General features: G+C 36.6%; 1 long non-coding RNA gene and 2 gene segments (V, D, J or C); 1 reads left to right on the top strand and 2 right to left on the bottom strand.

The window, feature by feature from the left end:
• Positions 1 to 3,076: 3,076 nt before the first annotated feature.
• Positions 3,077 to 4,380, bottom strand: LOC122135729. The gene is made up of 2 exons (XR_006153658.1): positions 4,249 to 4,380; positions 3,077 to 3,211 (listed from the first exon to the last, which is right to left on the bottom strand). It is a non-coding gene; the product is annotated as an uncharacterized LOC122135729 (long non-coding RNA).
• A 3,606-nt stretch (positions 4,381 to 7,986) lies between these two features.
• Positions 7,987 to 8,554, top strand: LOC109109141 (the record flags this gene model as incomplete). The annotated part of the segment is given in 2 exon segments: positions 7,987 to 8,053; positions 8,135 to 8,554. Coding segments are annotated over 2 exon segments (402 nt in total), but the record flags the coding sequence as incomplete, so codon positions are not given.
• Positions 8,555 to 9,416: 862 nt separating this feature from the next.
• The window catches only part of LOC122135692, a 67,967-nt gene continuing 50,142 nt past the window's right edge, over positions 9,417 to 27,241 (bottom strand). The window contains 1 exon segment of the V gene segment in view: positions 9,417 to 9,494. Coding sequence covers positions 9,420 to 9,494 — 75 coding nt within the window.

Raw genomic sequence — 27,241 nt, 5'->3', positions numbered from 1 at the left:
AGCAAACCAGTGTAGGTTTACCTGGCCTCGGTCTTGGTTAAGCCTGAGAGGTTCATCAGCTGTCTCCTCCATTATGAGTAAATCATAAAAACAAAGACCGAGCAATTCTGGCTGCACCTGTCCTGGTAGGACTGTCCTCTCAAGTCAAGCGCTCATCTCGCACCGGCTTGCTATGCGACAGAGCGCTAATCGGAAACACCTTGTGACGGAATTAGGAAATCCTGTGAAGGCGGAGCATCTCACGCACTTCGGAGCACCCTTCGTGCACTTCGGAGGTCTGGTCTTCGAAGTCCGTGGCCTTCGAAGTGTGCACACGCACTTTGTGGGACACAGCTAGGAATAAGTTCACTGAATTTCAGTCAAGATGAGCCAATATGGATCCTCCGAATCGACGATCTCAGGTAACCAGTTTTATTTGGTTTGATGTTAAATATGTCAAATGTAATCTTAGAAATGTCTGGGAAGAGGGCGATTGGATTATTTTACATATAAAATTACATAGACTATCAACCACTGTTTCACACTATGTGCCATGCCCACTGAAAGTGAGATTTTTTTAGAAAAAAAAAAAAAAAAAAAAAAATTTCCGTGATTGATTATAACAACTCAACGCTGCAATCCGCGATAAAGAACAATCTATTGCAGATGACACTTTTCATTAATTTCACGTCATTTCATTCGTGACAGCCATAGATAACATAATTTTACTGGGGCTTTTTGCCCCCTTATCTTAGATTCCCCCGAAATATTTGTTCAGATTTGAATATAGCAGTTGATCTCGCTACGTACTTAATGTTTAATCACTGGTGTGATTGCACGAGACAATGTGTTAATTATCAGACGTAAAATATTATTTTTGCCTTTTGGAATCGGCTTTTCAAATCGATTTGGCTAAAAAAAACTCACTTTCAATGGGCCATGGCACGTAGTGTGAACAATGTGGTTGACAGTCTAGGTAATTTATATGTAAAATAATCCAATCGGCCCTCTTCCCAGACATTTTCTAAAGATACATTTTGACATTATTTAACATCAAACAAATAAAACTGGTTACCTGAGATCGTCGATTCGGCGGATCCATTTCGGAGTCGGCTCGTCTTTGATTGACTTCAGGGTGAACTTATTCCATGTTTTCCATGTGCGTTCAATATCAACCAATAAGATTCCATGTACTATGTCCGCGTTTTTCATTGGTCAGTCGTTGAAGCTAATTTCTGATTGTTGTTGCCGTTTTGACAGCGTTTATGAAAAGAGCAAAAGAAAAAGAAATCGAAGAGAAGAGTACTTGGCCATGGCGCACGGACACAGATCTAAAGCACATACACGCTTACTTAAGCGAAGAGGACGAGATTCACAGGAAACATGGCTAAGATGACCAAAAGGCAACTTTAGCTGTGGTCATGGATCGGTCGGGCCTGGGCATGGGTAACTTTTGAGGTCTGGTAGAAATTATGACATAAGATACAAAAATAAAGGTATAGGCTCATATGGGTTAATCATTAAAAGATCACAATCTCGATTCAAACACACACAATCTTATTGCTATGACAATGATTCCACTACGTCTATTAAACATTTGAAATCACAATCACATCAGAATATTTAAATCTGCTGATCCAGAGAGAGCGGCACTCATTGTGTAGGCTTTATGTCTGAAACAGCTTCACAAACAGTCTACATTTATGCGTTGCAAACATTAAATAATAAGGAAAGTATTAGGATAAAAGTTTATAGTCCGGATATAGACTCAAAATGAAAAACTAACCTTTGGAGCTCATGTTACGCTTCAAATATAGATTGTAAATTTATTCAATCAAGAGATTCATTCAAAAACAGTTTTTAAGAAGTCTAAGTGAATTAGTCTAGATATTATTTTGGTTTTGTCTAATGTTTTATTTTCAGAATCGTGGGAGAACCATGATCTCTATTCTTAAAAGCAATTATTAATAAATAATATCTTGCATTTAACTAATACTAGCCTATTATATGTATGTATATATATATATATATATATATATATATATATATATATATATATATAATATATATATATATATATATATATATATATATATATATATATATATATAAATATATATATATATTACCATATTGATTTGGGATTGTTTGTGAGTATATTGTATTTTTCACTTTATTATTCTTGGGTTGTATGTGAAAGTGTTTTTGGATTGTTTGAGAAACTCCCAAGAGACATCTAAAGAGACATGATCATCATGTTTTAATTGTAATATATGATCCCTGTCAATCAAACTGAACAGACTGCATTCAGTCACTTCTGCTGTCTGGATGTGATGCTTTCAATTTGACCCACAGAAAGATTTACATTCTTGATAATTGATTATGGATTTTTTTTTATATATCATATATGTTTTACAGCAGAAGTGAAACTGGTCTGTTTCAGTTCAGATCATGTAACAATCAAACAGAGACACTGGGAGTGTGGACTGAAAATCTCATTTGCATTGTGAGTGTGGAGTGGGTTCTGATTGTGATCCTCTCAGAATAGAGCAGCTCTGTCTCCAGAGACCATGTTCCAAACCCCAAGAGCTTTATTTGACTAGATTTACTGCTACTGATCGAGCTTCTGAAAAACACCTGGACAAACACTACATGCATCTTCATCTGTTAGTTGAATGATGTTGTCAGACACAAATGGAGTTTGTTGAGAAGCTTTATTGAATGTTGCAGCAAACAGAGCAAGATTGAAAGATCAGCCAGTGCTTTGACACTAGAGCTCTCTTTCAGTATTGAGTTGTAAATGACTACAGCTTCAGCACTAGACTCATGTGAATCCTGCCTGACACAGGACACTCAGATACGCTCATCTTCAGGAGAGAGCAGCGCTCACTGGAGCAACATCAGCACTGCGAGCGACTAACAGCGACTCTTGTGGAAACGAGGCCTCATGAGGAGCTCCATCATGTGTTACTCTGCAGACGTACAGCTCTCGCCTCTTCCCAGCGTGCTTTGCTGAGGGTCAGGACACTACTGCGGCTGGAGCGGCCGTCCTGCTCGCTCTCTGCGCTGGTCACAACCCCCTCGGTGACCTCTGAGCCGTCCAGTGTCCAGCTCACCAGCGCCCCCTGTGGAGAGTAAGAGCTGAGCAGGCAGAGCAGTGCGGCTGAGTCTCCAGAGATCTGCAGAGAAGAGGGCGGCAGCAGAGACACTGAGGGCTTCACTGTGGGACCAGCTGCAGGAGACAAACACAACACATTCACAAACACAAAGAAAACACACTGCAGCTCCAGCACTCTTCTGCCCTGCAGCATTTCACATCATTTCAACATGACTTTCAGCATCAGACGTGTGGAATGCAATAAAAATCACAACAATCTCATCATTTATTTTATTCAACATCACTGCAGCTGATATAATACACAATATACAAACTGCACAATCATTACATACATTTAAATCAAACCTCAGAAATGAAACAAACTTACAAAGAATTTTTAATTTCTGTAGTTTTTGTACCCCGACATAAAGATTTTTCATTTTTATGTTAGATGTTCCACTCTTACATTTTCTTTTGTTTATACGTCTTAAAGTTTAACTCAGTTTCAAACTTACATTTCATGACTGCAGCTCAGATCAAGTGAAAATTATATTGCTGATTAGATTAGAAAACAACCAAATCAACATTTTAAGTGAGCTGACATACAAACTACACATTCCCATGAAACCTTATAAATATAACGAAACATACTAAGATATTTACTGCTTTAATTCCAGTACTTTTTATATCCCTAAATAGTCTTTAAATTTTAGTTAGGTGAGATATTCAACTCAAAATGTAACTCAGTTTCAAACAGAGATTGTGTGACAATAAATAAATCAATAAATAAGCACTAAACTATAAGCAAAATATATTCAAAATCATTGATTGATCTACAGAAAGTAGCTCCATTTATATTTTAATGCCAGATCTCTTTTGTACATGATATCTACAATAAAAGATTATGTATATGTGAACACAGTATAGAAATTAATAAAAGAAAAACATGATAAACTGATAAAAGTCGCAATGAGCCACATTATGAAAAAGTGAATATATCAGTTCTTCTGAGTATGTTACATGAGAATATTTAAAAAAATATATATATTTATTGTGAAACTATATATTTATTATTATTATTACAAAAATACTGATTTTGTTGTTTTAATTTTTAAAACATTTTATACAATCTAAATTGTGTTTTAATGGAGATTTAAAAGAGACAGACTTACCGAGCACCAGTTTAGTTCCTCCACCGAATGTGTACCACAGTGATACAATCTAATGAAACACTCGTACAAAAACCTCTATTCCACTCGAGTGAACACAAACTCCAGCAGAGAGAGAGAAACAACACTTCAACACACTGAGAGGCAGAAGAAGCTCAGCTGCTGACAATGTTATTCTTTTCATTATCAGCTGAAGAGTTTATTCTCATTCACAGAAGTCATGATCCAGTTTGACTTTATGTCCTATATTTCACAATCAATGATTCAATGTATTCCAACATAATGATGCCTTTTGATCAAATTTTATGACCTTTGACCTCTTTTATCATGGATGATGTTATGGAGTTTCTCAAAATTATGCCTTTTGATCGTCATATGAAGTTTTGATAATTATGATTCACAGAAAAAAAAACCTGCAGCTTCAGACAATTTAATTTTTCAGATATACATTTTTCAGTCTAGACTCATTTGACACAATTATGAGTCCTGACGATATTTATACAAGTAGAAAAAAATAATAGGTCTCATGAAAGATATCCCATATAGCGACATCAACACTGATTCAACATTAAAAAGAACACAATGGACTTTTACTCTTTTAATCTAAATGCAGCTGAATACTATTCACTTTTTCTTGGTAACACATCTAATATCATATACTTTCGCTTAATAAATAAATGAATCATGAATGACTAGAAGAGGTGAATATGTTATTACAGTGACACTGGAAACTGAAAATGTTGCATCCACACAGATAGATGTCAATATAAAGACTAAGACTAGTGTCACATCAGCCAGTGCAACAACAAATGAACAAAACTAATATTTTACAATTAAGCAACGCAATTATCTGTAAATGGTTTAAAAACATTACTGTGAAAGAAAAATATTACAGTATTAGTTGTAGCAGCTCAAGCTGTTGTGAATCCTGCCCACTTCTTTGCATCATCAGCACATGCTTCAGTGCTCTGAGAGTGTTTATAGTGCTGTGAGTTTAACACTTCATGACAGAGAGCAGAACAGAACACAATCTTCATCATCACACAAGACAAAACAACAACAATGAACAACATCATCATCCTCATCTGGACACTCACACTGTTTGCTCAAGGTTTGTGCAATAAAATTTATATTATTTTATTTTGTCATTTATTCTTTGATTCTTTATTCTTTGAAGTGTAAAATAATAATTATATACAATTTCATAATTTTATTTTTTGTTCCTTTCTTTCAGAGTGTAGAGGACAGTACACTGTAACTCAGAGTCCATCAATAACAGCTCAAGCAGGACAAGAAGTCAGAATAAACTGTAAAACCAGCAGTTCTGTGCATGGTGGTAGTTACTTACACTGGTATTTACAGAAACCTGGAGAAGCTCCTAAACTCCTCATATATGCTGCAACAAGCCGTTACACTGGAACTCCATCTAGATTCAGTGGCAGTGGATCTAACAGTGATTTCACTCTGACCATCAGTGGAGTCCAGACTGAAGATACAGGAGATTATTACTGTCAGAGTGTACACTGTCCTAGTAGCTGTGTGTTCACACAGTGATAAAGAGTCGTACAAAAACCTCCGTCAGTCAGAGTCACAGTGACTGCACTGATACAGCTGAGAGATACTGCAGCTGCTGATGGGAGGACGACTAAAAACAAAATCATAAAATGTATAAAACATTTCAGAGACTATTTATTTATGAATATGATATAATTGTGAAGCAGAGTGAGGGTCTGAATCCATGTGCAGAAATTCATTAAAACAAGTAGATAGTAGTCAAAACCAGGCAAGGGTCAAACACAAGGCAAACAGGCAGAGAAACAAACAACATGTCAGGGTTTTGCAAAGAAGTGACAGAGGGTGTGACAATATACCTAATATAATCATAATGTATATCTCTTACATTGTCTAGAAGAAAAATAAAATGTGTGTTGCTTGTTCATCAAAACTTGCCTCCACAACGTTAACAATTTTCAAAAATTTGCCTTGTCTTTACAATATTTTGGTGTCTAGATTTGACTGGAGCTCTGAGGGATTCAGAGTAAGTTTTTGTTCAACAGAAAAATCATCAGCAATAAACAAATACATTATTATAACAGACTGAGTACACTCATGATCGAGTCTCACCAGTAACTTATTGTCTGGCTAATCTGATTCTCTCATCTGATTTTCACACACAACTTCAGCATGAATGGCTTTAGTTCATCAGCTGTGAGTGACAGAGACACTGAAGGACACACATCAGAATGAATCATTCACTGCGTCTCATCACATTGTCAACAGTTGATTCAAACATTCAGAGGTCAGTTTGACTGCTGAGAGTCTCAGTGTGAACTGATGAATATGAACAAACCTCATCTCTCCATTAGTCCAAGCTCTACTGACTCATTTCAGAGAATAAAGAGTCAAACAGTCAAACTCATATTTGAGTGATTGTGTTCCTCTCAGAATAGAGCAGCTCCATCAGCAGATGTTCAGCATCCTCACAGCAGCTTCATGATACAGTAAAACCTCACCAAATCAACAAACAGAGAACCAACAGTGATCTTAGGAAATGTTTCAGTGTTTGAGGTTCATAATCTTACTACACAGTCTTCTTTCATTATTTCCTTCATCTGCAGGTGTATTCATGGTCCACTGAGTGAAATTTGATTATAAAATATCAGTTTGAATTCTGGGTGCCTCATTTATAAAAATGTGTGGAGATTTCTGAAATGCCCCTATAAACGATTTATAAATATATCCATACAAACAAAAACATTTCCCTAAATGCATTAAACTTTATAATTCTCAGTTCATTTTAAATTCAAGCACAATGTGAACAAATGCATCAAACTACAGAACAGCCACAAATATCCCTTTATGGTTCTGAAGAAGTAAAGCACTCAACATGTTTATATTCAGGAATTCATTAATTCCAGTGACATACTTTTCACAAAGCATATATTGATGAATATTGTGATTATCTATGTTTTACCTTTACTCTTTACGTTTTTATAAACAATGTTGGATTATTTTGATTATATATGCATGCAAAACACCTAAGGACATTTCATATCATTTCACACACACACACACACACACACACACACACACACACACACACACACACACACACACACACACACACACACACACACACACACACACACACACACACACAGACAGACAGACAGTTCAAAATTTAAACATTTAACTCTCAAAATCATAACAGAATGCTGACAGATTGACGGCCAAACATTAAGAGTGCAATAAATTCACAAGATAGAGTCGCATACAAAATAATTTATTCTAAAACATAAATGAAAATATCATTTCAGTTTTCACGCTGGTTTCAAACTGGTTCACATGTATGAAGCTATATGCTTTTGAGAGCAGATAATAATGATAATAATAATAATAATAATAATAATAATAATAATAATAATAATAATAATAATAATAATAATAATAATAATATAATTAGGTTTATTATCATCCCAGTAACATAATCAAACATTCAATGTAGAGAGTGTCTGTCTGATTTCTAAAGATTCACATTCATCACAATGTATTAATGCTTCTAATGTTTTGTAGAACATGAACGTGTATGAAGACATTTATTAGAGGTCTGAGACTGACAGCCGCCTGTTCTGTGTATGAAGAACATTTACATAGAGACACTTTGCATGAGAGTGTTTATAGTGCTGTGAGTTTAACACTTCATGACTGAGAGCAGAACAGAACCCAATCTTCATCATCACACAAGACACAACAACAACAATGAACAACATCATCATCCTCATCTGGACTCTCACACTGTTTGCTCAAGGTTTGTAGCAAAAATTTCAGAGACAAATAATTTTAAAAATATACATCATTTTAATTCTTATCATTTGTTCCTTTCTTTCAGAGTGTAGAGGACAGTACACTGTAACTCAGAGTCCATCAATAACAGCAGCTCAACCAGGACAAGAAGTCAGAATAAACTGTAAAACCAGCAGTAATGTCTACAGTGATAGTAATGGGTCATGGATGAGCTGGTATTTACAGAAACCTGGAGAAGCTCCTAAACTCCTCATATATCTTGCAACAAGCCGTTACACTGGAACTCCATCTAGATTCAGTGGCAGTGGATCTAACAGTGATTTCACTCTGACCATCAGTGGAGTCCAGACTGAAGATACAGGAGATTATTACTGTCAGAGTTTCCACTATCCAAACAGTAAAGCTGTGTTCACACAGTGATAAAGAGTCGTACAAAAACCTCCGTCAGTCAGAGTCACAGTGACTGCACTGATACAGCTGAGAGATACTGCAGCTGCTCATAAACACAATCACACACAACACTGATCAGTGAACAAACACTAATAACACAATATCATCACAATAAACATCAATCGTGTGTTTCTGAAGAGAATTAGTTAGTGTTTTAATGTGATCATCATGTTTTAATTGTAAAATATGATCCCTTTCAATCAAACTGAACAGACTGCATTCAGTCACTTCTGCTGGACGTGATGCTTTCCATTTGAACCACAGAAAGATTTACATTCTTACACAATTAGTGTCAGAATGACTAATTCTTAATTCTTGATTCATGATTATTGTTATTTTTATAAAATTTTCTATATATTTATAGAATAACAATATTTATCTCTCCTACAAATGTAATGGTGAGTTTGTCTGTGTGCTGCTTGACTACAGCAGAAGTGAAACTGGTCTGTTTCAGTTCAGATCATGTAACAATCAAACAGAGACACTGGGAGTGTGGACTGAAAATCTCATTTGCATTGTGATTGTGGAGTGATTGTGATCCTCTCAGAATAGAGCAGCTCTGTCTCCAGAGACCATGTTCAAACCCCAAGAGCTTTATTTGACTAGATTTACTGCTACTGATCGAGCTTCTGAAAAACACCTGGACAAACACTACATGCATCTTCATCTGTTAGTTGAATGATGTTGTCAGACACAAATGGAGTTTGTTGAGAAGCTTTATTGAATGTTGCAGCAAACACAGCAGATTGAAAGATCAGCCAGTGCTTTGACACTAGAGCTCTCTTTCAGTATTGAGTTGTAAATGACTACAGCTGCAGCACTAGACTCATGTGAATCCTGCCTGACACAGGACACTCAGATACGCTCATCTTCAGGAGAGAGCAGCGCTCACTGGAGAAACATCAGCACTGCGCGAGCGACTAACAGCGACTCTTGTGGAACGAGGCCTCATGAGGAGCTCCATCATGTGTTACTCTGCAGACGTACAGCTCTCCCTCTTCCCAGCGTGCTTTGCTGAGGGTCAGGACACTACTGCGGCTGTAGCAGCCATCCTGCTCGCTCTCTGCGCTTTTGTATAAAATGTGCTTGTAGTATTCACTGGATTACAAGAAAAACATGAGTAAAAGAGATTCAAAATCATTGACTGAACCAGAGAAAGTAAAGCTACATTTATATTTTAATGTCAATCACAGTCACACTTTATTATAAAGTCCAATTCTCTGTATTAACAAACAATTATTTACGAATTTTGCATCAATAAACTGCTAATTTGCTGCTTATTAATAGTTAGTAAGTTTATGTATGGGGTTAGGTTAAAGGATTATAAATATATTGATGCAGAATAAGGCATTAATAAATGATTTATAAATCATTTATAAACTATTATTAACAATAATTTAGTTCTTCTGAATATCTAAATGTGTTTTTAAACAGTAAACAATTTAAACTATTGTAAATGATATTTATTAATTTTGATAACATTTTATACAATCTATATTGTATGATTTAATGGAGATTTACAAGAGACAGATGTACTGAGCACCAGATTACTTCCTCCACTGAAAGTCCACCACAGTGATACAATCTAATGAAACACTCGTACATAAACAATGTTATTCTTTTATAACCAGCCCAGCTAACAATGACCTGTTGGTCTGCCAGTGTTTTTTTTGGGCGCCACAAAGTCAGCATCTTGACACGGGTGCACCTCCGTCTACATACCATCAGTGAGCTGACAAAGCTCATTAATCTTTGTTGGAAACTATTGAAGTGATTGTGTGCTCCAAGATAGCGGCTCTGTTGACATCCAGTAACTGGAGCAGCTGAATCTTATGCAGCATCTTATGTGTCTCTGTGGTGGTGGCCATACTGAGATCTCTTTACCTGAATATTGCTCACCATTTCTTCTCAATAAGTGCCCTATAATCAGACACTGCTGGCTGCAGAATAAATGGGTGAGAAATATGCCTGTGAAGAGGATATTTCTACAGTGACTTCTGTGTGATGCTGCATTCATGCTGATATGTGTCAGTATAAATCACAAGGAGAAGTTGTTAACCAGCTCGTCGTCTGGTGTGACAATAACGATCTGTCACTGAATGTCAGCAAAACAGAAGAGATCACTGTTGACTTCAGGAGGAAGCAGATGGTTCATAATCCACTTACATTTAATGACAGTACTGTGCAGTCAGTGAGAAGCACCAAGTTCCTGGCGGTGCATATCACTGCAGACTTGTCATGGACCCCAAATACCACACTCCTTGGTTAAGAGGGCTCAGCAGCGATCCCGCAAATGGACTGTTCATCCTTCTGCCTTCTGACAAACACTATCAAAGTATGCAAGGCAAGACTGCCAGATTCAGAAATAGCATCTTTCCATGAGCTATTAGACTACTCAGTTCACATTGACACACACAGATATAGGTTGCTGGACTGTCCAAACATATGTATGGACTGATTTAATAATTTGTGTTATTTTTGCTCTAGGCTGCTATGATGGACTGATGATATATGTACAGACTGGCTGAATCATTTATCTGGTTTTCTTCTATTCTGATATTTATGGGCAGTATTGATACAATTAAATTAAATTCAGTTAAGCTTTATTAGCATTACTGTGTAAAGCAATGTTGCCAAAGCATTAACGTGTATAAATAATATAAAGAAGAAAAAAAAACATAGATAACAAATAAATAAAATCCATCTAAATAAATGAAAAGATAAAGTGCGTCAGTTTAGAGTTAACCATGTTTTACACCTAACATTGTGAATGGCTAACACAAATTTTGCACTAAAATTGACTTAGTGATCCTTTAAAAAGTACACATTTAAACCGTTAAGTTTCACACAATGGTTCAAAAATTGTTACTGAACAAGTATAATTGTGAGAATGTAAAATTAATCATTCTATATCAGTGTACATGAGTTTGTTAGCAGCTCAAGTTGTTGTAAATCCTGCCCACTTCTTTGCATCATCAGCACATGCTTCAGTGCTCTGAGAGTGTTTATAGTGCTGTGAGTTTAACAACACTCATGACTGAGAGCAGAACAGAACACAATCTTCATTATCACACAAGACAAAACAACAACAATGAACAACATCATCATCCTCATCTGGATCATTGCAGCTTTTATTCAAGGTGGGATGTTTATTATTTTTAATACACTTTATGCAACAACAGATATTCAATAATTGTTTTTATTTTCTCTTTTTCAGAATCCAGAGGAATCACTCTGACTCAACCTAAAGTTAAAACTGTCCAACAGGGTCAAAGAGTTACAATAGAGTGTAGAATGGATGTAGCATTAGCATATGGTGACTTAGCCTGGTATCAGCAGAAACCTGGAGAAGCACCTAAACTTCTTATTCATGACATAAATAGTCTTCAGTCAGGAACTCCATCTAGATTCAGTGGCAGTGGATCAAACTATGGAACTGATTTCTCTCTGACCATCAGTGGAGTCCAGACTGAAGATACAGGAGATTATTACTGTCAGAGTTACCACAGTGGTCCAGTGTTCACACAGTGATAAAGAGTCGTACAAAAACCTCCGTCAGTCAGAGTCACAGTGACTGCACTGATACAGCTGAGAGATACTGCAGCTGCTGATGGTAGGATAACAAATATCACAATGACTCAAAGTAGCAAAGTTTCTAGAGATTATATCATTTAAATTAATTGTATTAAATTATTTATTGACATAGCACAACAAAATGAGGTACAACATTTGTAAAAAAAATAATAATAATAATAATAAATATATATTAAACAAAGTGTGCAGAACAAAAACGTCTAGAACAGAAGACAGGCATTGTGTAAAGATGTGGAGAGAGTCCAATTATGCCTCATTAAAAGTATATATTGTTACATCATATGATCAATCATTTAATTACTGTATCATTACACTCCTGCTATAAACTATAAATGATAGTGTAAATGGCCAGAGTCCTTCAGAAGATAAACCCAGATCCTGAGTTCATTAGAAAGCCCAAGATGATTCTGGGGTGTGATTCTAGGACCCTAATGACCCACACCTATGAACTGACCACATTAATCTGTTTCTCTCCGCGAACAGATAGTGAGTGATTCTGGTATTTTGATGCACTGTAAATGTATTGGAATTAAAGCCACATGACATGTCCAGAAGATGACATCACGCAACTAATTATTCTTTCTGGTATGTGGTATCCGTGACCTCCAGAACACAAACCACATTTCTGGACACACTAGTCACTTCACACAGTGTCTACATGACACAACTCAAAGGGACTTCAAATAGAAAACTATAAGACAATAATACGAGCCCTGCCCTTCTTTGCACCACATTATAAAAGAAACAAAAAAAAAAAACTCACCGTCCCACCACTACAGTAGATGATCAGCAACCATCCTTTATATATATATATATATATATACACTAGTCAGCATTTGAAGTGGATCAAAACCTTTCATCAAAGCTGTCCTAAACCTAAAACCAAAATGTGGTCTTGTTTTAGGACAACTTTGATGAACTTTTTTGATCCACTTCAAATGTTGACTACTGTATATAACAGAATAGTTTCAACTTTTTTTAAATGTTTTTAATCTATAGATTTGGATAACATTTCACTCATCTGTGCATCTATTTTGACTTCTGTAAATATTAATTTGTTTAATATTAATCTAATAAATCTCCTACAAACAAACCCACCGGACCACCAAACCATCATTAAACACTTCAACATCTGAACATCATCACAACAGAATACTGAAGGATTGAAGGCCATAATGTGGAATTGAACACAAAATCATTTATTATAAAAGATAAATAGGAACATCACCTCAGTTTTCAGTCGAGTTAAACTGGTTCACATGTATGAATATACACGTTTTGTTGTAGTTGTTGTTGTTTTTTTTTTTTTTTTTTTTTTTTTTTTTAAGAAGATGATCTTTAAAATTATTAGCTTTTATTGTCAATACTCATTGTTGAGAGTATTTGTCTGATTTCTATAGTTCACGTTCATCACAAAATATTAAAGCTTCTAATGTTTTGTTGAACATGAACATGCATGAAGAAATGAATCTGAAGTCTGAGACTGACAGCTGCCTGTTCTGTGTATGAAGAACATTTACATAGAGACACTTTGCATGAGAGTGTTTATAGTGCTGTGAGTTTAACACTTCATGACTGAGAGCAGAACAGAACACAATCTTCATCATCACACAAGACAAAACAACAATGACCAACATCATCATCCTCATCTGGACTCTCACACTGTTTTTGCTCGAGGTTTGTAGCAAAACTTTCATATGGACAATATTAAATTGAAAATTTCTCAGGTCACCACATGTTCATAATTTGACTACCATTCTGTTTCTGCAGCTGTTGGGGTAAGTTAATATTTATCTGTAAAATAGAAGCTAAAGCTCTGACACTTTCAATCAATAAATAGCTTCATGTCGCAGTGCATGATGGAAATTTTTTTCACAAAAGCAAAAAAATCATCCATGTTTCCCAGCATGCATTGTATTGTAGACCAAATTATGCAGCTAAATGATAATTTAGCTGCATTGGCTAATATTATTATTATTATTAATGGTATTGTGTATTATTATTATCATCATTGCTGTTGTGAATTTTCAGTAGCTTGTTTTGTGAGGTTCAGAGTTGATCTGTTTATCTGAATGTTTGTGCTGAGGTTTGTATGATGAGTGTTAGTCTCAGTGAAAAAGAATGTGCACAGAAATGTCATTGTGTCTCTGAGAGATGATCTCTGTTAATCTAGTCTGATCTAAATGCATTACGGTGATCTTTCCTATACTAGCAGCTGCTTTGTTTATTAGAACATGTTTACAGTTCGATGATAGGCAATCTCTCTATTCTTTACTTTAGTCAATCATCAAACCATTAGACTTAAACCACTTTATGACAATCATCACAAGATATTTGTAAACAGGCAACTTCCGTGAGCTTCTTCTTCATCAATCTCTTTCTTTCTCAATGCACAGATGTTCTCTAAAATATTATTGCAAATGTTTGAATAATGTTGAATGGATTAATTAAACTAGATCAAGCACTTTTAGATGAAACCAGTACTTTCAATAGAACATGAACAAACTAGAGCTAAACCTCGTGCTCTATAGAAACAGCATTAGAAAAATAAAGGCAGTAGGTTTATAATGAATGTAGATGGAAATGCTGTTTGTGTAGCTGTTTAATCATCGTCTGCTGAGATCTTGAGAGATTGGATCTTTTTATTTCAGGTGTTTTCATCTAAAGCTGTGGCATGAGATCAATTTGTAGTTGTGTTTCTGCTTTTATATCCTTTTTTTTGGATCTTGTTGTTTCTCTTTCTTTCAGTGATTCTACTTGTTAACAGCAGGTATCATTATTAATGCTCAATCATTGGTCAGTGTCATTTGTTATCTAATTAACTCCAAAAACCGCTTCAGTGCTACTTTTAAGCACTTCCAGTGGTTCCTATATAAACAGTGAGTAGTGTTAATTGGACTGTGTGTGAATATATATCAAGCATAGGAACTGATTTATAGTCCATAAACAGCATTTTGCGATGTCTCTTTTATTCAGATTGAGGAGGCAGTGCTGATCTCTGTTTATCTTTTCTGGGATAATGTAGTCGATCTGAGGTGTCAGACAGTGAGGAGGAGACGTGTAGATCCCAACTTACAAATGAGGATTCACACAAGCAGTGGATCATTATTGAGCCAGTAATACTGCCCATGGTTCACAATCTGAATTAAATAATATAAATGAGGTATTAAGATCCACAAATTCAAAATGGACCATTCTCAAATGTTTTAATATAGTTCTTAGTGTAGCTGTATTTTACAGCACCTGAAACCAGGACCTCATCAACCTATTCACAAAAGAGGAAGCCAAATTCAAACTCAATAATTACAGAAGCTACAGGAGTAGCGTGGGGTGAAAGCTAGGGTGACCATCACGAGCCATTTTCCCAGGCATCATGCAGTTTCTATGTTGCCTAAAACATCCAAGTGGTTTGACCAATAACATGCAGGTATTGTACATAATCGACCAGTAAATTATGGCGTGTGAGAAGGTGAAATCTACAGAAACTTGATCAAAGCAATGCACAAATGCATTACATATTAGGTGTGTTGTTTTTCGTTCGTTCAGCAGCTGGGCGATCACTGCGCACCGATCATTGTACAGTATAACACCAAAGTACCAAGAAGTGATCGCGAGATATAAGCGGCCGTCTGCTCTGCTCTCTGTGGCTCTTATGAATGTCATACAATGATCAATCTGCACAGTGCAAAACAGCCAAAACCTGGTTATTTCAGGCAGTATAGAAATCCTGGCAAGGGCTGGCGTCCTAAGTAGTCTTGACTATGTTTGAAGGTTTACTTACTCACACAGAAAGCAAAAAAAAAAAATCACACCTGAGTCATTAAAAGCTCAAAATATAGTTCAATTTGTCAGCTTATTTAAAACATTGATTTGGTTGTTTTCTAATCTAATCATTCAGCAATATAATTTTCACTTGATCTGATCTCCAGTTACAAATATGCTGTATGAAACTGAGTTATTTTATAGTGTAAACAAAGAAAAAAATAAAGTGGAATATCTATAATGGAAATTGTAGAAGCTCAAAATGAACTCCATTGGTGAAGAGAGGACAAGCTCCAGCTGGATTCCTCTGGTTGGTTGTGGGGCGAAAGAGTTAACTTTAGCCTATTGATACCTGGTGACCTCAGTCATTTGTAATGGTGTGGAGGTTGTCTGTGATCGTCTTAACTTGATGCGAATCGGCCAATGTCTGTGCCATATTTGGCGAACACGGTTCCTGTGATAATGTGAGTCCCATCTTGAGATCAACATCTCTGTGATTTGACCACCTGGATTTTTCTTGAGGTGGTATATAATTTTTCGAGGTTTTGTTTCCTGTCGCCTTTTTATCCCATCTTTTCGCGAAGAATGGAGCTGTGTTGGAGTGTTTGATAGTATTTTGGGTGCTGTCGCTGCACCATACAAGTTGCAGAAAAGCTGAAAAGGTTTTGAGGTTAATGTGTTACAATAAATCAAGCATAGCAGCTGAGATATTATTTTAACCAGGTGAAATGTAAATGTACAAGCGCCAAAGCTATATTAATTTATCTTTTTTAAATCCATCTGAACCATAGAACAGGACTCTTAAAAGCCTTGACATCGGGTGTCAGGAGATAAGTCAGTATATTGAGAATGCAAAAACACAGGCTTCTCTTATCCTGTGCGAATGCACCACGAAATTCCAGATGTGGGGTAATTCAAAATCACACAAGGTCCCAGATAATACTAATCCCACGTCTGAATAGGGCTTTAGTCTAAGAAAGATTTTGAAAGTTTTTTGCAATCAGGAGAAATCACTAAACATGTGTCTTCACAGGAAGTTTTAAACAGAAGTCTTGTGAGGTTTAGAAGCTCTGGGAAGTGAGAGTGCAGGTTATGATTTACTTCCATCAGCAAATCTATAGAGAAAAGACATGAAGACAGACAAATCCATGAATGCTGCTGGATCCACTGATAATGAAGGGCTGTATTAATAATAATAAATGTGGCTAGATTATGTTCACTACCTGTCTAGCAATGCATGCTTATGCTGAAATATAATTAAATAATGATTTGTTTTTACCAAACTGTGTCAGTTGTGTCACAATGTGTATTGGAGTTGACTTGAGGGAACATAGTGACATCGATACTCCCCTGCTTTTCACAGTGCATTGTGTGGGATGTTTAGGGAACAAATGTTTCAGTGCACTGGAAGGATTTAGTGATTAGAGACAATATAAAATCACTTGAGATGACACTTCAAAATGTGAATAATTCTTAAATAAATATCTTATTATCTGAATGGTTTAGATTTTTAGAACTTTCCCGCCGACCAGTTATGTTTTACCGCGCTGCAAGTTTAGTGCATAAAGGTTGGAGTCAGATTTTTCTCATTGATCTGAACAAGAGCGGCATGAATGAAGATGCAAGTTCACTCTCAGACAGAATCTAGCTGTTACCATGGTTACCCCTGCATAAAGCTTAGCGGCTGGCATAAGTGCACCTTTCTCCTGTCTGACACATCATGTTTGTCAAACAGAAAATATTTTAGCCATTCAAAATTGCTTTCGGGCGCCAAGGCCAGTGGCGGTTCTGAGTTCTTTCAGAACTTCTGGATCGTGACCACCCTGGTGCAGGTCCTTCCAGTGCCTTGGCCTAGTGCACCTGCAATCGCATATACAAGCGTGAGCAGAAGCAGCTTCCCGCAAGCCATATAGGCTCCGCCCGGTCAGACTGAGCCAGTGCCTATAGAGGCCGGAAGGAAGCACAGGGTCTCCCGCCAGCAGGAGGCAGACTTAGGACACAATTGCATGCGCTACCGCCCGGCTCCACTGGGGAATCGAGATAGCCCTTAAACACTTTTAGCCATCGAGGGGTGGTGAGGGAGGAGGAGCCCACCAGCCGGTTTCTGGCGGTAAGGTGCCATCCACGACTGGTGAGCTCATCATGCACTTCGGAAGAAAGGCATCAGGGTGGGGCACTGAGAACCAAGCGCCCGTACCTTGAAACCAATCATCCTGCCTCGAGGGCTTGGGATGTGATTGCAGGAGATTTCCACCTGAGCCCTACCCTCTCATTGGCCACAGGGAAAGCATAAACTTATTTTTTAAAAAGTAATGCTGTTTTTTTTTTAACAAATTGTGATTATCTTTTTTATATATACATTTTATCAGTAGGTCAGTCCATGTTTAATGTTGAGCACACATTCTCCACTCATCAGGCTTCAGGTAAATTATTCAGATGGTGAAAGACCTTTTGCACTGTCAGCTCATGCTTCAATGCTCTGAGAGTGTTTATAGTGCAAAGCCTGGAAAGGATCATACAATAGCATCAAATTATAGACCTATTGCGTTGCGCTAGTATGTAAAATAATGAAAAGATGATAGTAACACGACTGAATTATGTAATAGAAAGGAAAAACTTTTAAGCCATTACCAGTGGCTTTAGAAATGGAAGTGAGAAATACAATAGACTCAATAATAAGTCTAGAGTCTGGGGAAATTAGAAGGCAACAGTAAATAAAAGAGGTGTTATTAGGGAATTATTTTTTGATGTGGAAAAGGCCTATGATATGCTTTTGGAAGAGAGGGACTTTTAATTAAATTAGATAAGATATGAATTAAAGGAAAATGTACAATTGGATAATGGATTTTTTTTGTTTAATAGGACTATACAAATGGGGTAGGAACAAGTTATTCTAGTATATATCCGATAGATAAATGGGACCCCACAAGGTAGTGTGTACGGCCAGTATTATTTAATATAATGATAAATGATATATTTTTAATGGTAGGACAAGGAATTGAGTAAAATCTTTATATGCAGATGATGGTGCCTTGTGGAAAAGGGGAATAAATGTTGAGTTTGTGGAAAGTGTGCAGAAAGCAGTTAATGAAGGGGGAAAATGGGTTAATAATTGGGTTTTGGAGCTGTCTATAGAAAAACTAAAAGGATGTTTCTCCCAAAAAGAAAAATTCTTCAAATGTAAAATTAAAATTGCCGCGGGCAAACATTACAGCGGGTAGCAGAAATTAGGTTCCTTGGAGTATGGATGGATTCTAAACTAACTTTTGCATCTCACATAAAAGTAATAGACAAATGTAAAGAGAATAAATATCTTAAGATGTTTTGGCAGGGAAGATTGAGGTGCAACCAGACAGGCATTGCAGAGAGTATATTGTGCAATGATAAGACCAATAATAGATTATGGCAGTTTGATATATAGTTGGCATCAGAATCTATGCTAAAAGAAAGTTAGTGGGATACAGTCACAAGCACTAAGAATAGGAAGTGGGGCATTTAAGAAACATTGCCGGTTCAGCTATGCAGGTGGAAATGGCAGAGTTTATACCATTAAAACTCAAAGATTAAAGTTAAAAGATGGCATTTTGGTGTTCTTATGCAAGAGACAGAAGTAGATACCCATCCAGTCAAGAAGTTTTACAAAAATGTTGGGAACATGAGTATATATACTACAGTAGTTTTTGGATGGAATGCTGATAATGATGCCAATGAAATAGGAATGAAGCCCGGTATAAAAAGAAATAAGTTCTACAGTAGTAATACCTGTGATACATCCTTGGCTGTTCCAAATGCCGATAGTAGAGCTACAGTTGCATGGCAAAATAAATTATAAGGATTAGGTGTATGCCTAAGAAATAATAGTGGATCAATATTTGGAAGCAAAAAAATATTTCAGTAGTATTCAAATATCACGGATGGAGTGAAAAAATCGGACAGTGGGCATACAGCAGCAGCCATATATATTCAGTACTTCAGTACAGTATTGTTAAGAGGTTAGTTAATCACATGCATCTGTATTCACAGCAGAAATGATGGCAATTCTATTAGCTGATGCAGTGGGTGGAGAAAATTCATCCTTCAAGTGTTGTAGTGTGTTCAGACTCTTATTCAGTGTTAAACAGTTTAGATATTGGGAAATCAGCATCTAGACGGGATATATTATATGAAATATTACAGAATATATAGAGTCAATCAAACAGGAACATGTTTTTATTACATTGTGAGAAAATATAAGAAGAGAGAAAGAAACCAACTTGTTAAGCTAAGAGATAAGAGGGAAATTAGTGTATTTTCAGTTAAAATGTATTTCAGAATGCTCAGAAATAGTCAAAGGTGTAAGACTATAAAATATTTGAGAGATATGGGTTTAATCAACAGTATATATATATTTTTTTTTTTTTTTTTTTAGTTTTCTTCATCATTGAGGCTTCATCCATCCCAGAAGGTGGTGGAAATGCCTATATTTGGTTTGCCTTGAAAGCATGTATGAAGAAGAAGAAGAAGAAGAAGAAGAAGAAGAGTGCTTATAGTGCTGTTGTCAGACTCTGTCCTGTGTTTTGTGTGTGTTCCTGCTCCCTGATTGTTTGAGTTATTAGTTAAATTGGATCCCAGGTGTCCCTCGTCTTCCCCTCATCCAAGTCATGTCTGTTTTAAATGGTGTTCCCAACCCAAGTTTTCTTTGTCTGCTGTTAAAATGTCATCCCTGATTTGTTGTTTCCTTGTTTCCTGAATAAAACTGACTTTGGAAGTATTTTCCAGCGTTTTCTCGTCCCTTCCTGCCTGAGGACCCGTGACAGCTGATAGGTTTTAACACTGTTGTATCATAACAGAAACAATAACTACAATGAAGTATTCATCATCTTCGATCTTGTGAGATGTATTTTCAATGTAAGACACTTTTGTTTATATTTTATAGTTAGATTATTTGGGTTGAAATTCAAAAATTATATTGATTCACTTCCTGAAGTGTAGTGTCTTTAGGTGTTCTGCAGGACAGGTGTCTGTAATTCAGACTCCAACAGAAACATGTTCAGAGCGGACAAGCAGTCCTCTGACCTGTAAAACCAGCAGCTCCATTGGAGACCAGTCAGAGGTTGGTGTAAGTCTTGTCTCTCCTGGTACCTACAGGAAACCTGGAGAAGCTCTAAGCACAGTTCACAACATCAACATGTGTTCACACAGTGATAAAGAGTTGTACAAAAACCTCCGTCAGTCAGGTGCGACTGCACTGATACAGCCTGAGAGATACTGCAGCTGCTGATGAGATGACTAAAAACAAAAATCATAAAAATGTATCAAACATTTCCAGAGACTATTAATTTTTCATATATGATATAATTGTAAAGCATCAGGCAGAAAGTGAGGTCTGAATCCATGTGCAGAAGAAATTAGCCAAAACCAGGCAAGGGTCAAACACAAGGGCAAACAGGCAGAGAAACAAACAACATGCATGGGCTGTAATGAAACAGACATAAATCTAATCATGTACAGTGTTAAACAAACAATACTTCACTGAGTGAACAAGCAGTCAAGTTCAATAGGCCAGTCTAGTTGGTTCAATTCGTTTCAAATTTATTTGTATAATAACACTTTTTTCACAATCCACATCGTTTCAAAGCAGCTTTACAGAAAAAATTCATGTATTACATTTCAATTTAGAGTGATTTGTTACATCAGAGAGTAGATGCATCAAGTAATGTTCATTTCACAAATAGACAGTTCAATATAATAGAATCCTTGGATTCGCTAACATGAATTTATTTTAGGCAGAAGCTCATTAAAGCGATTGTACAAGTGTGATATTAATAATTACAATATAGACACATTTTGGCAGTTATGGATGTCGATTCAGTTGGCGTATCTAGGGTCCTTGCAGGGGTCAGTATCATCTCTTCACAGGTGTTGGGTCATCTGAAGTCTGGATCAACACTGGAGCAGGTGCTAATCTCTAGTTACCTCCAGATGGAAACAGAAAGGCAAATGGAAAAGGAGTGGCTGTGTACTTTTCAAAAAGCAAGAAATATGTTTGTGACTTTTATCTGATCTAACTGGGAACAAGGGTGAGATTGAGATTCATTATGTCAATGCTTGGCTAAAGAGATGTGTCTTTAATCTAGATTTAAACAGAGAGAGTGTGTGATGAGCCCGGACATTATCAGGAGACTATTCCAGAGTTTGAGGCCAGATGAAAATGCTCTCCCTCCATTAGTGGACTTAGATATCAGGTACTACTACATGTCATAGCAGTACATCCCCTTCTAGCTGCAAATTGTATTCTGAGAGATTCTGTGTGCAGGTTTTGGTCCAATAAGTCATAACCTCTCAAATTACTGGTCGTCCACTGTTATAAATATTTATACATTCTGTCAACTTGGATAGTTTAGAATTTTATCTGGTTTGATTAAATATATAGCAGTGAATTAGACTAATAATAAGACTCTGGTGGTGGAGTTAAGTGGCAGAGTCAATGTGACAATATAGCATATATAATCATAATGTATATCACTTACTAGATTTCACAATTGTAGAAGAAAAAAATTAAATGTGTTGTGCTTGTTCATGAAACTTTTTAACAATTTTAAAAATTTGCCTTGTCTTTACAATATTTTGAGGTGTCTAGATTTGACTGGATCTCTGAGAAATTTAGAGTAAGTTTTTGTCATCAGTCTAAACAAGAGTACTATTATTATAACAGACTCACTACACTGTGACCAGTAACCTTGTTGTCTGGCTAATCTGGAGTCTCTCATCTGATTTTCACACAACTGCCAGGAATGGCTTTAGTTCATAAGCTGTGAGTGACAGAGACACTGAAGGACACACATCCAGAATGAATCATTCACTCGCGTCTCATCACAGAGTCAGCAGTTGATTCAAACATTCAGAGGAGTCAGTTTGACTGCTGAGAGTCTCAGTGTGAACTGATGATGCACACAAAATAATTTATTATAAGCGATAAATAGGAATATAGACACAGTTTTTCAGTCGTGTCAAACTGGTTCACATGTGATAATCTATATGCTTTTGAGAGCAGATGATCTTTAATATTGTGGTGTTTATCAACCCAGTAAAATAATCAAACATTCATTGTGAGAGTTCATATTTATCACAAAGTATTAAAGCTTGTAATGTTTTGGCAGAACATAGACATGCATGAAGAAATTCATCTGAGGTCTGAGACTGACGGCTACCTGCCTGTTCTAATGTATGAAGAACATTTACATAGAACTGCACTGCATGAGAGTGTTTATAATTAACAATGAGGTTTAACACTTCATGACTGAGGCCAGAACAGAACACAATCTTCATACATCACAAGACGAAACAACAACAATGAACAACATCTCATCATCTTCTGTCACGAAACGCACACAGAAAGGTAGATCCAAGTGCAGTATCTTTATTGGGGCAAACCAAATATCATAATCCAGCCAGGCAAAGGTCAAAGTCCAGGTAATCCGTCCAAAACAAGAAACATAAACAACATCCAGAAACACGAAAAACCAGGGTGACATTCAACAAGGACTCAGTAACAATGACAGAACAACCAGAGTATTTATACACAGGTGCAAACAATGTAAGTGAGCATTGTGCTGAATACAATGAACAGTGATGAGCAGATAAGGCTAGTGGGAAATGTAGTTCTGAAGGGCAGGACACATGGAAGTGAGACCTCTAGTAGCCGCCCAGGGAGAGACAAGAACAGACACTCGCAGTGGACACATCTTCATCTGGACCATTGCAGCTTTTATTCAAGGTGTGATGTTACTTTTTGATATGTTTAATAAGCTTTTATTGCTTTTTTGACCATTACAATATTCTGCTATAAAGGTGATTTACAAACAAATTAACTTTATTTTCTCTTTCTTCAGCATCCAGGGAGTCACTTTGACTCAACCTGAAGTGAAAAAAATGTCCAACAAGGTCAAACAGCGCTACAATAGAGTGTCGATTGACATTGGGATACGCCATGTCACTTATATTGGTATCAGCAGAAATCTGGAGAAGCTCCTAAACTTCTCATATATCATATAAACACCTCCAGTCAGGAAATCCATCTAGATTCAGTGGCAGGGGAACAGCTTAATACTGGACGAAAGATTTCTACTCGAATCACCTGCAGAGTCCGCACGCAGCTGATAGCTACATTATTACTAAGCCAAAGTTTACACCAGATCAGTGGTGGCTGGGTGTTCACACAGTGATGAGTTTGACAAAAAACTCCTCCTGCCAGTCAGAGTTACAGCGGACGTACCATACAGCTGGAGAGAGATACTGCAGCTGCTCATAAACATAATCACAATCATATCTTTTCTAACTGATCTGGCTTATGGTTTTCGTGAAACCAGACTTTCATCAAAACCACCAAAAATCCCAAAGACTTTACATTGACTGTCGTTCAAATAAGCCAAGACTATTCAAACTCCAAATTCAAACCTAAACTCCGTCACATGTGTATTGATTTGACTAGGTAACATAGTGAGCATTGATGCTGCCCCTGGTTTTTAACAGTGGCATGGTGGACTGTTTAGGGGAACAAATGGTTCATTTCATCAGTGCACTGGAAGGATTTTGTGATTGAGACAGCCCTTAAAAATGGCCAACTCCCTGAACTAGGGAGCTGATTGAGACGCACCCGCATGTGTTTGTGTTCTAGGATTTCTCTGTAAGTCCATTTGTATCATGTTGTTAGTCATTGCTAGCATGTTCTAGTCTAGTATTTTGCTAGGGTGGTGCAGGTTAGTTTCTACCTAAAAACTGTTTAATTTCAGTAAACCTACAGTTATTATCTTGTTTAATATGTAGCAAACAACGAAAAACCCGTTTCACCAATAAATAAATAAATAATCAGGCCTCACCATTCACAAACCCATAGACTTTGAGAGTCCTTGTTGATCTGTATGGCAAAACATCAACATTATTTAAAGCTGTAAATTGGAAATCAAAAATGTTTTGTCATGAGACACATTCTAAATGTTTTGTTTCAGCATGTTGATATACTACACAAAAAAAGAACAACACCGCAAACATTTCAATAAATGTATGGCAGGTTAATAGGGGACCTGGGATTTGTGCATCCCTTTTGCTGTAACATCTGGAACCAGCGCTTGGCCCTACATAATATGTAAAATATGTGGTTGCAGTGGGCCCCGTGGCCACCAGGGGGACACTTGTCAGGGTTCAGACAGTAATGCTTGGTAATAATAGTTTTGATAAAGTTTGCTTGTGTAAAGTCACGTGTGTTAATATTTGAAAATGAAGAGGTGGCACTATCAGTCTGGTGCAGAGAAGAGGAAAAAGAGGAAAGAAAGTGAGCAAATGGATTTGATGTGATTTTGAAAGTATATTGTTAAAATGCCAATGTAACGACTGTCATTCGTACAGTAATGAACAAGAATGGTACTGTTACTGTGGGCACTTCAAAATACGCGAATAATTCTTAAATAAATATCTTATTATCCAAATGGTTTAGATTTTTAGAGCTTGTTTCCCATCGACCAGTTAAGTTTTACAATGCTGCAAGTTTGGTGCGTGAAGGTTCGGTCAGATTTTCTCATTGATCTGAACAAAAGCAAGCAGCCGGCTGATAAAGATGCAAGTTCACTCTCTGACAGGAAACATAGCCATTACCATGGTTACCCCGTACACAAAGCAGCGCTGCACAAGCACACATTTCTGTTTCTGACACATCACGGAGCTCAAAGGAAGTCAAACAGAAAATGTTTTAATATTTTCAAACAGCCATTCACAATTTTTAATCACTTTGGTGTTTTTCAAATAACACCAAATACTTACTTACATACACCATATTTTTTATTCAAACATTTGTTTACAATTATGCAGTTTTTTGAGGGTTTTAATCTGGACAAAAACATGACATATATATAGTTAACCGTAAAGTTAAACTGTAAAGTTTAAACATTTCAGTTTCTTGAAATAGAATAGATATTAAATTATTAATATATTAAATGAAAATAAAAATTTAAACTTATTTTATTTTAGTCGACAAGGCACAATTACTAATTTTCATTTAGTTTATCTTGATGTTCTAAAATAACTAAAACTGAAATAAACATTAATAACTATATATACATTTAAAAAAATAATAATAAAAAAGTAAAAACAGTGAAAATGACAGCATATATATATATATATATATATATATATATATATATATATATATAACAATATATATATATATAATTTAAAAAAACCATGACAGAACCCTCAGTGATACTAAAATCAACATTGCTTTAACAGTTAGACGTCAGTGTATGATTATACATTGGGGGATGGGCTGTTTAGGTAATGGGGAGCCCCCTATTGAAAATCTGTTGTTCAAAATATATTCCCCATGTTGTTCAAAACCCGTAAAAGCACAATTTAAGATATTTTGGATACATTGACTGCCTAATAACTTACGCTGTCAAGGTCCAGAAAAGTATGAAAAGACATCATCAGAATAGTCCATTAAAAACAATTAAATTACATGATGGACAGTGTGTGGTGTCACAGTGTCAAACTCCGTGGTTCACATCTTCTGACCATCAGAGGACTCCCTCAAACGAATATTGACTCTTACACTCTCACACTACATTTCCCATCAGCCCCGTATGTAGGACTGATCACCCAGCCCAGCTGTAGCCCATTAGCTGGCCTTTATAAGCAGTCTGTTCCTACCATCTCATTGTGAAGTTTTACATTAACTGTGGTTTGTGTAGCCTGCCTGTTGTGACCTTATCTGTTCCTCGTGTTTGCCTCCCTGGCTGCCTGGCCCAAATTTAAGCCTGTTTACTGACGACGATTGTGTTTGCCCTCTGTCACTGTGTTTGCTGGTGTTTTGACCACGATTCTAATAAAGCCTGCTTATGGATCCCACTTCGAGTGATGCCTCGTTACAAAGTGTGTGCGTGTGTGTGCATGCGTGCGTGTGTGTGTGTGTGTGTGTGTGTGTGTGTGTGCGTGCGTGTGTGTGTGTGTGTGTGCGTGTGTGTGTGTTATGCGCGCGTGTGTGCATGCGTACATGCTAGTCATTTTAATTGTTGTGTCAAATGTCAGCTTATAAACTGTACTGTCATTTTGTTCAGTCTTTGTAGGATTCTGTTGAAATGCAAACAGAGAAAGTTGTGTTTACAACCCTCCTAGTCTGCTCAGCCAAGATATTTCTAATGTTTTTTAACATTTAGGTCAAAGTTGTCAACTAAATATATAAAGTAAATGTTGTCAAATGTATAAAGCTTTATGACCATGGGTAAGAACTCAGAATTTTACATATACAGTACTGTATAATAGTTTGTTAGCAGCTCAAGCTGTTGTAAATCCTGCCCACTTCTTTGCATCATCAGCACATGCTTCAGTGCTCTGAGAGTGTTTATAGTGCTGTGAG

The sequence above is a fragment of the Cyprinus carpio genome, chromosome A25, assembly GCF_018340385.1.
Source record: "Cyprinus carpio isolate SPL01 chromosome A25, ASM1834038v1, whole genome shotgun sequence".
Classification (NCBI taxonomy): Eukaryota; Metazoa; Chordata; class Actinopteri; order Cypriniformes; family Cyprinidae; genus Cyprinus; species Cyprinus carpio.
Note: the sequence above shows the minus strand (reverse complement) of the source record. Positions and strands in the feature narration are given on the sequence as shown.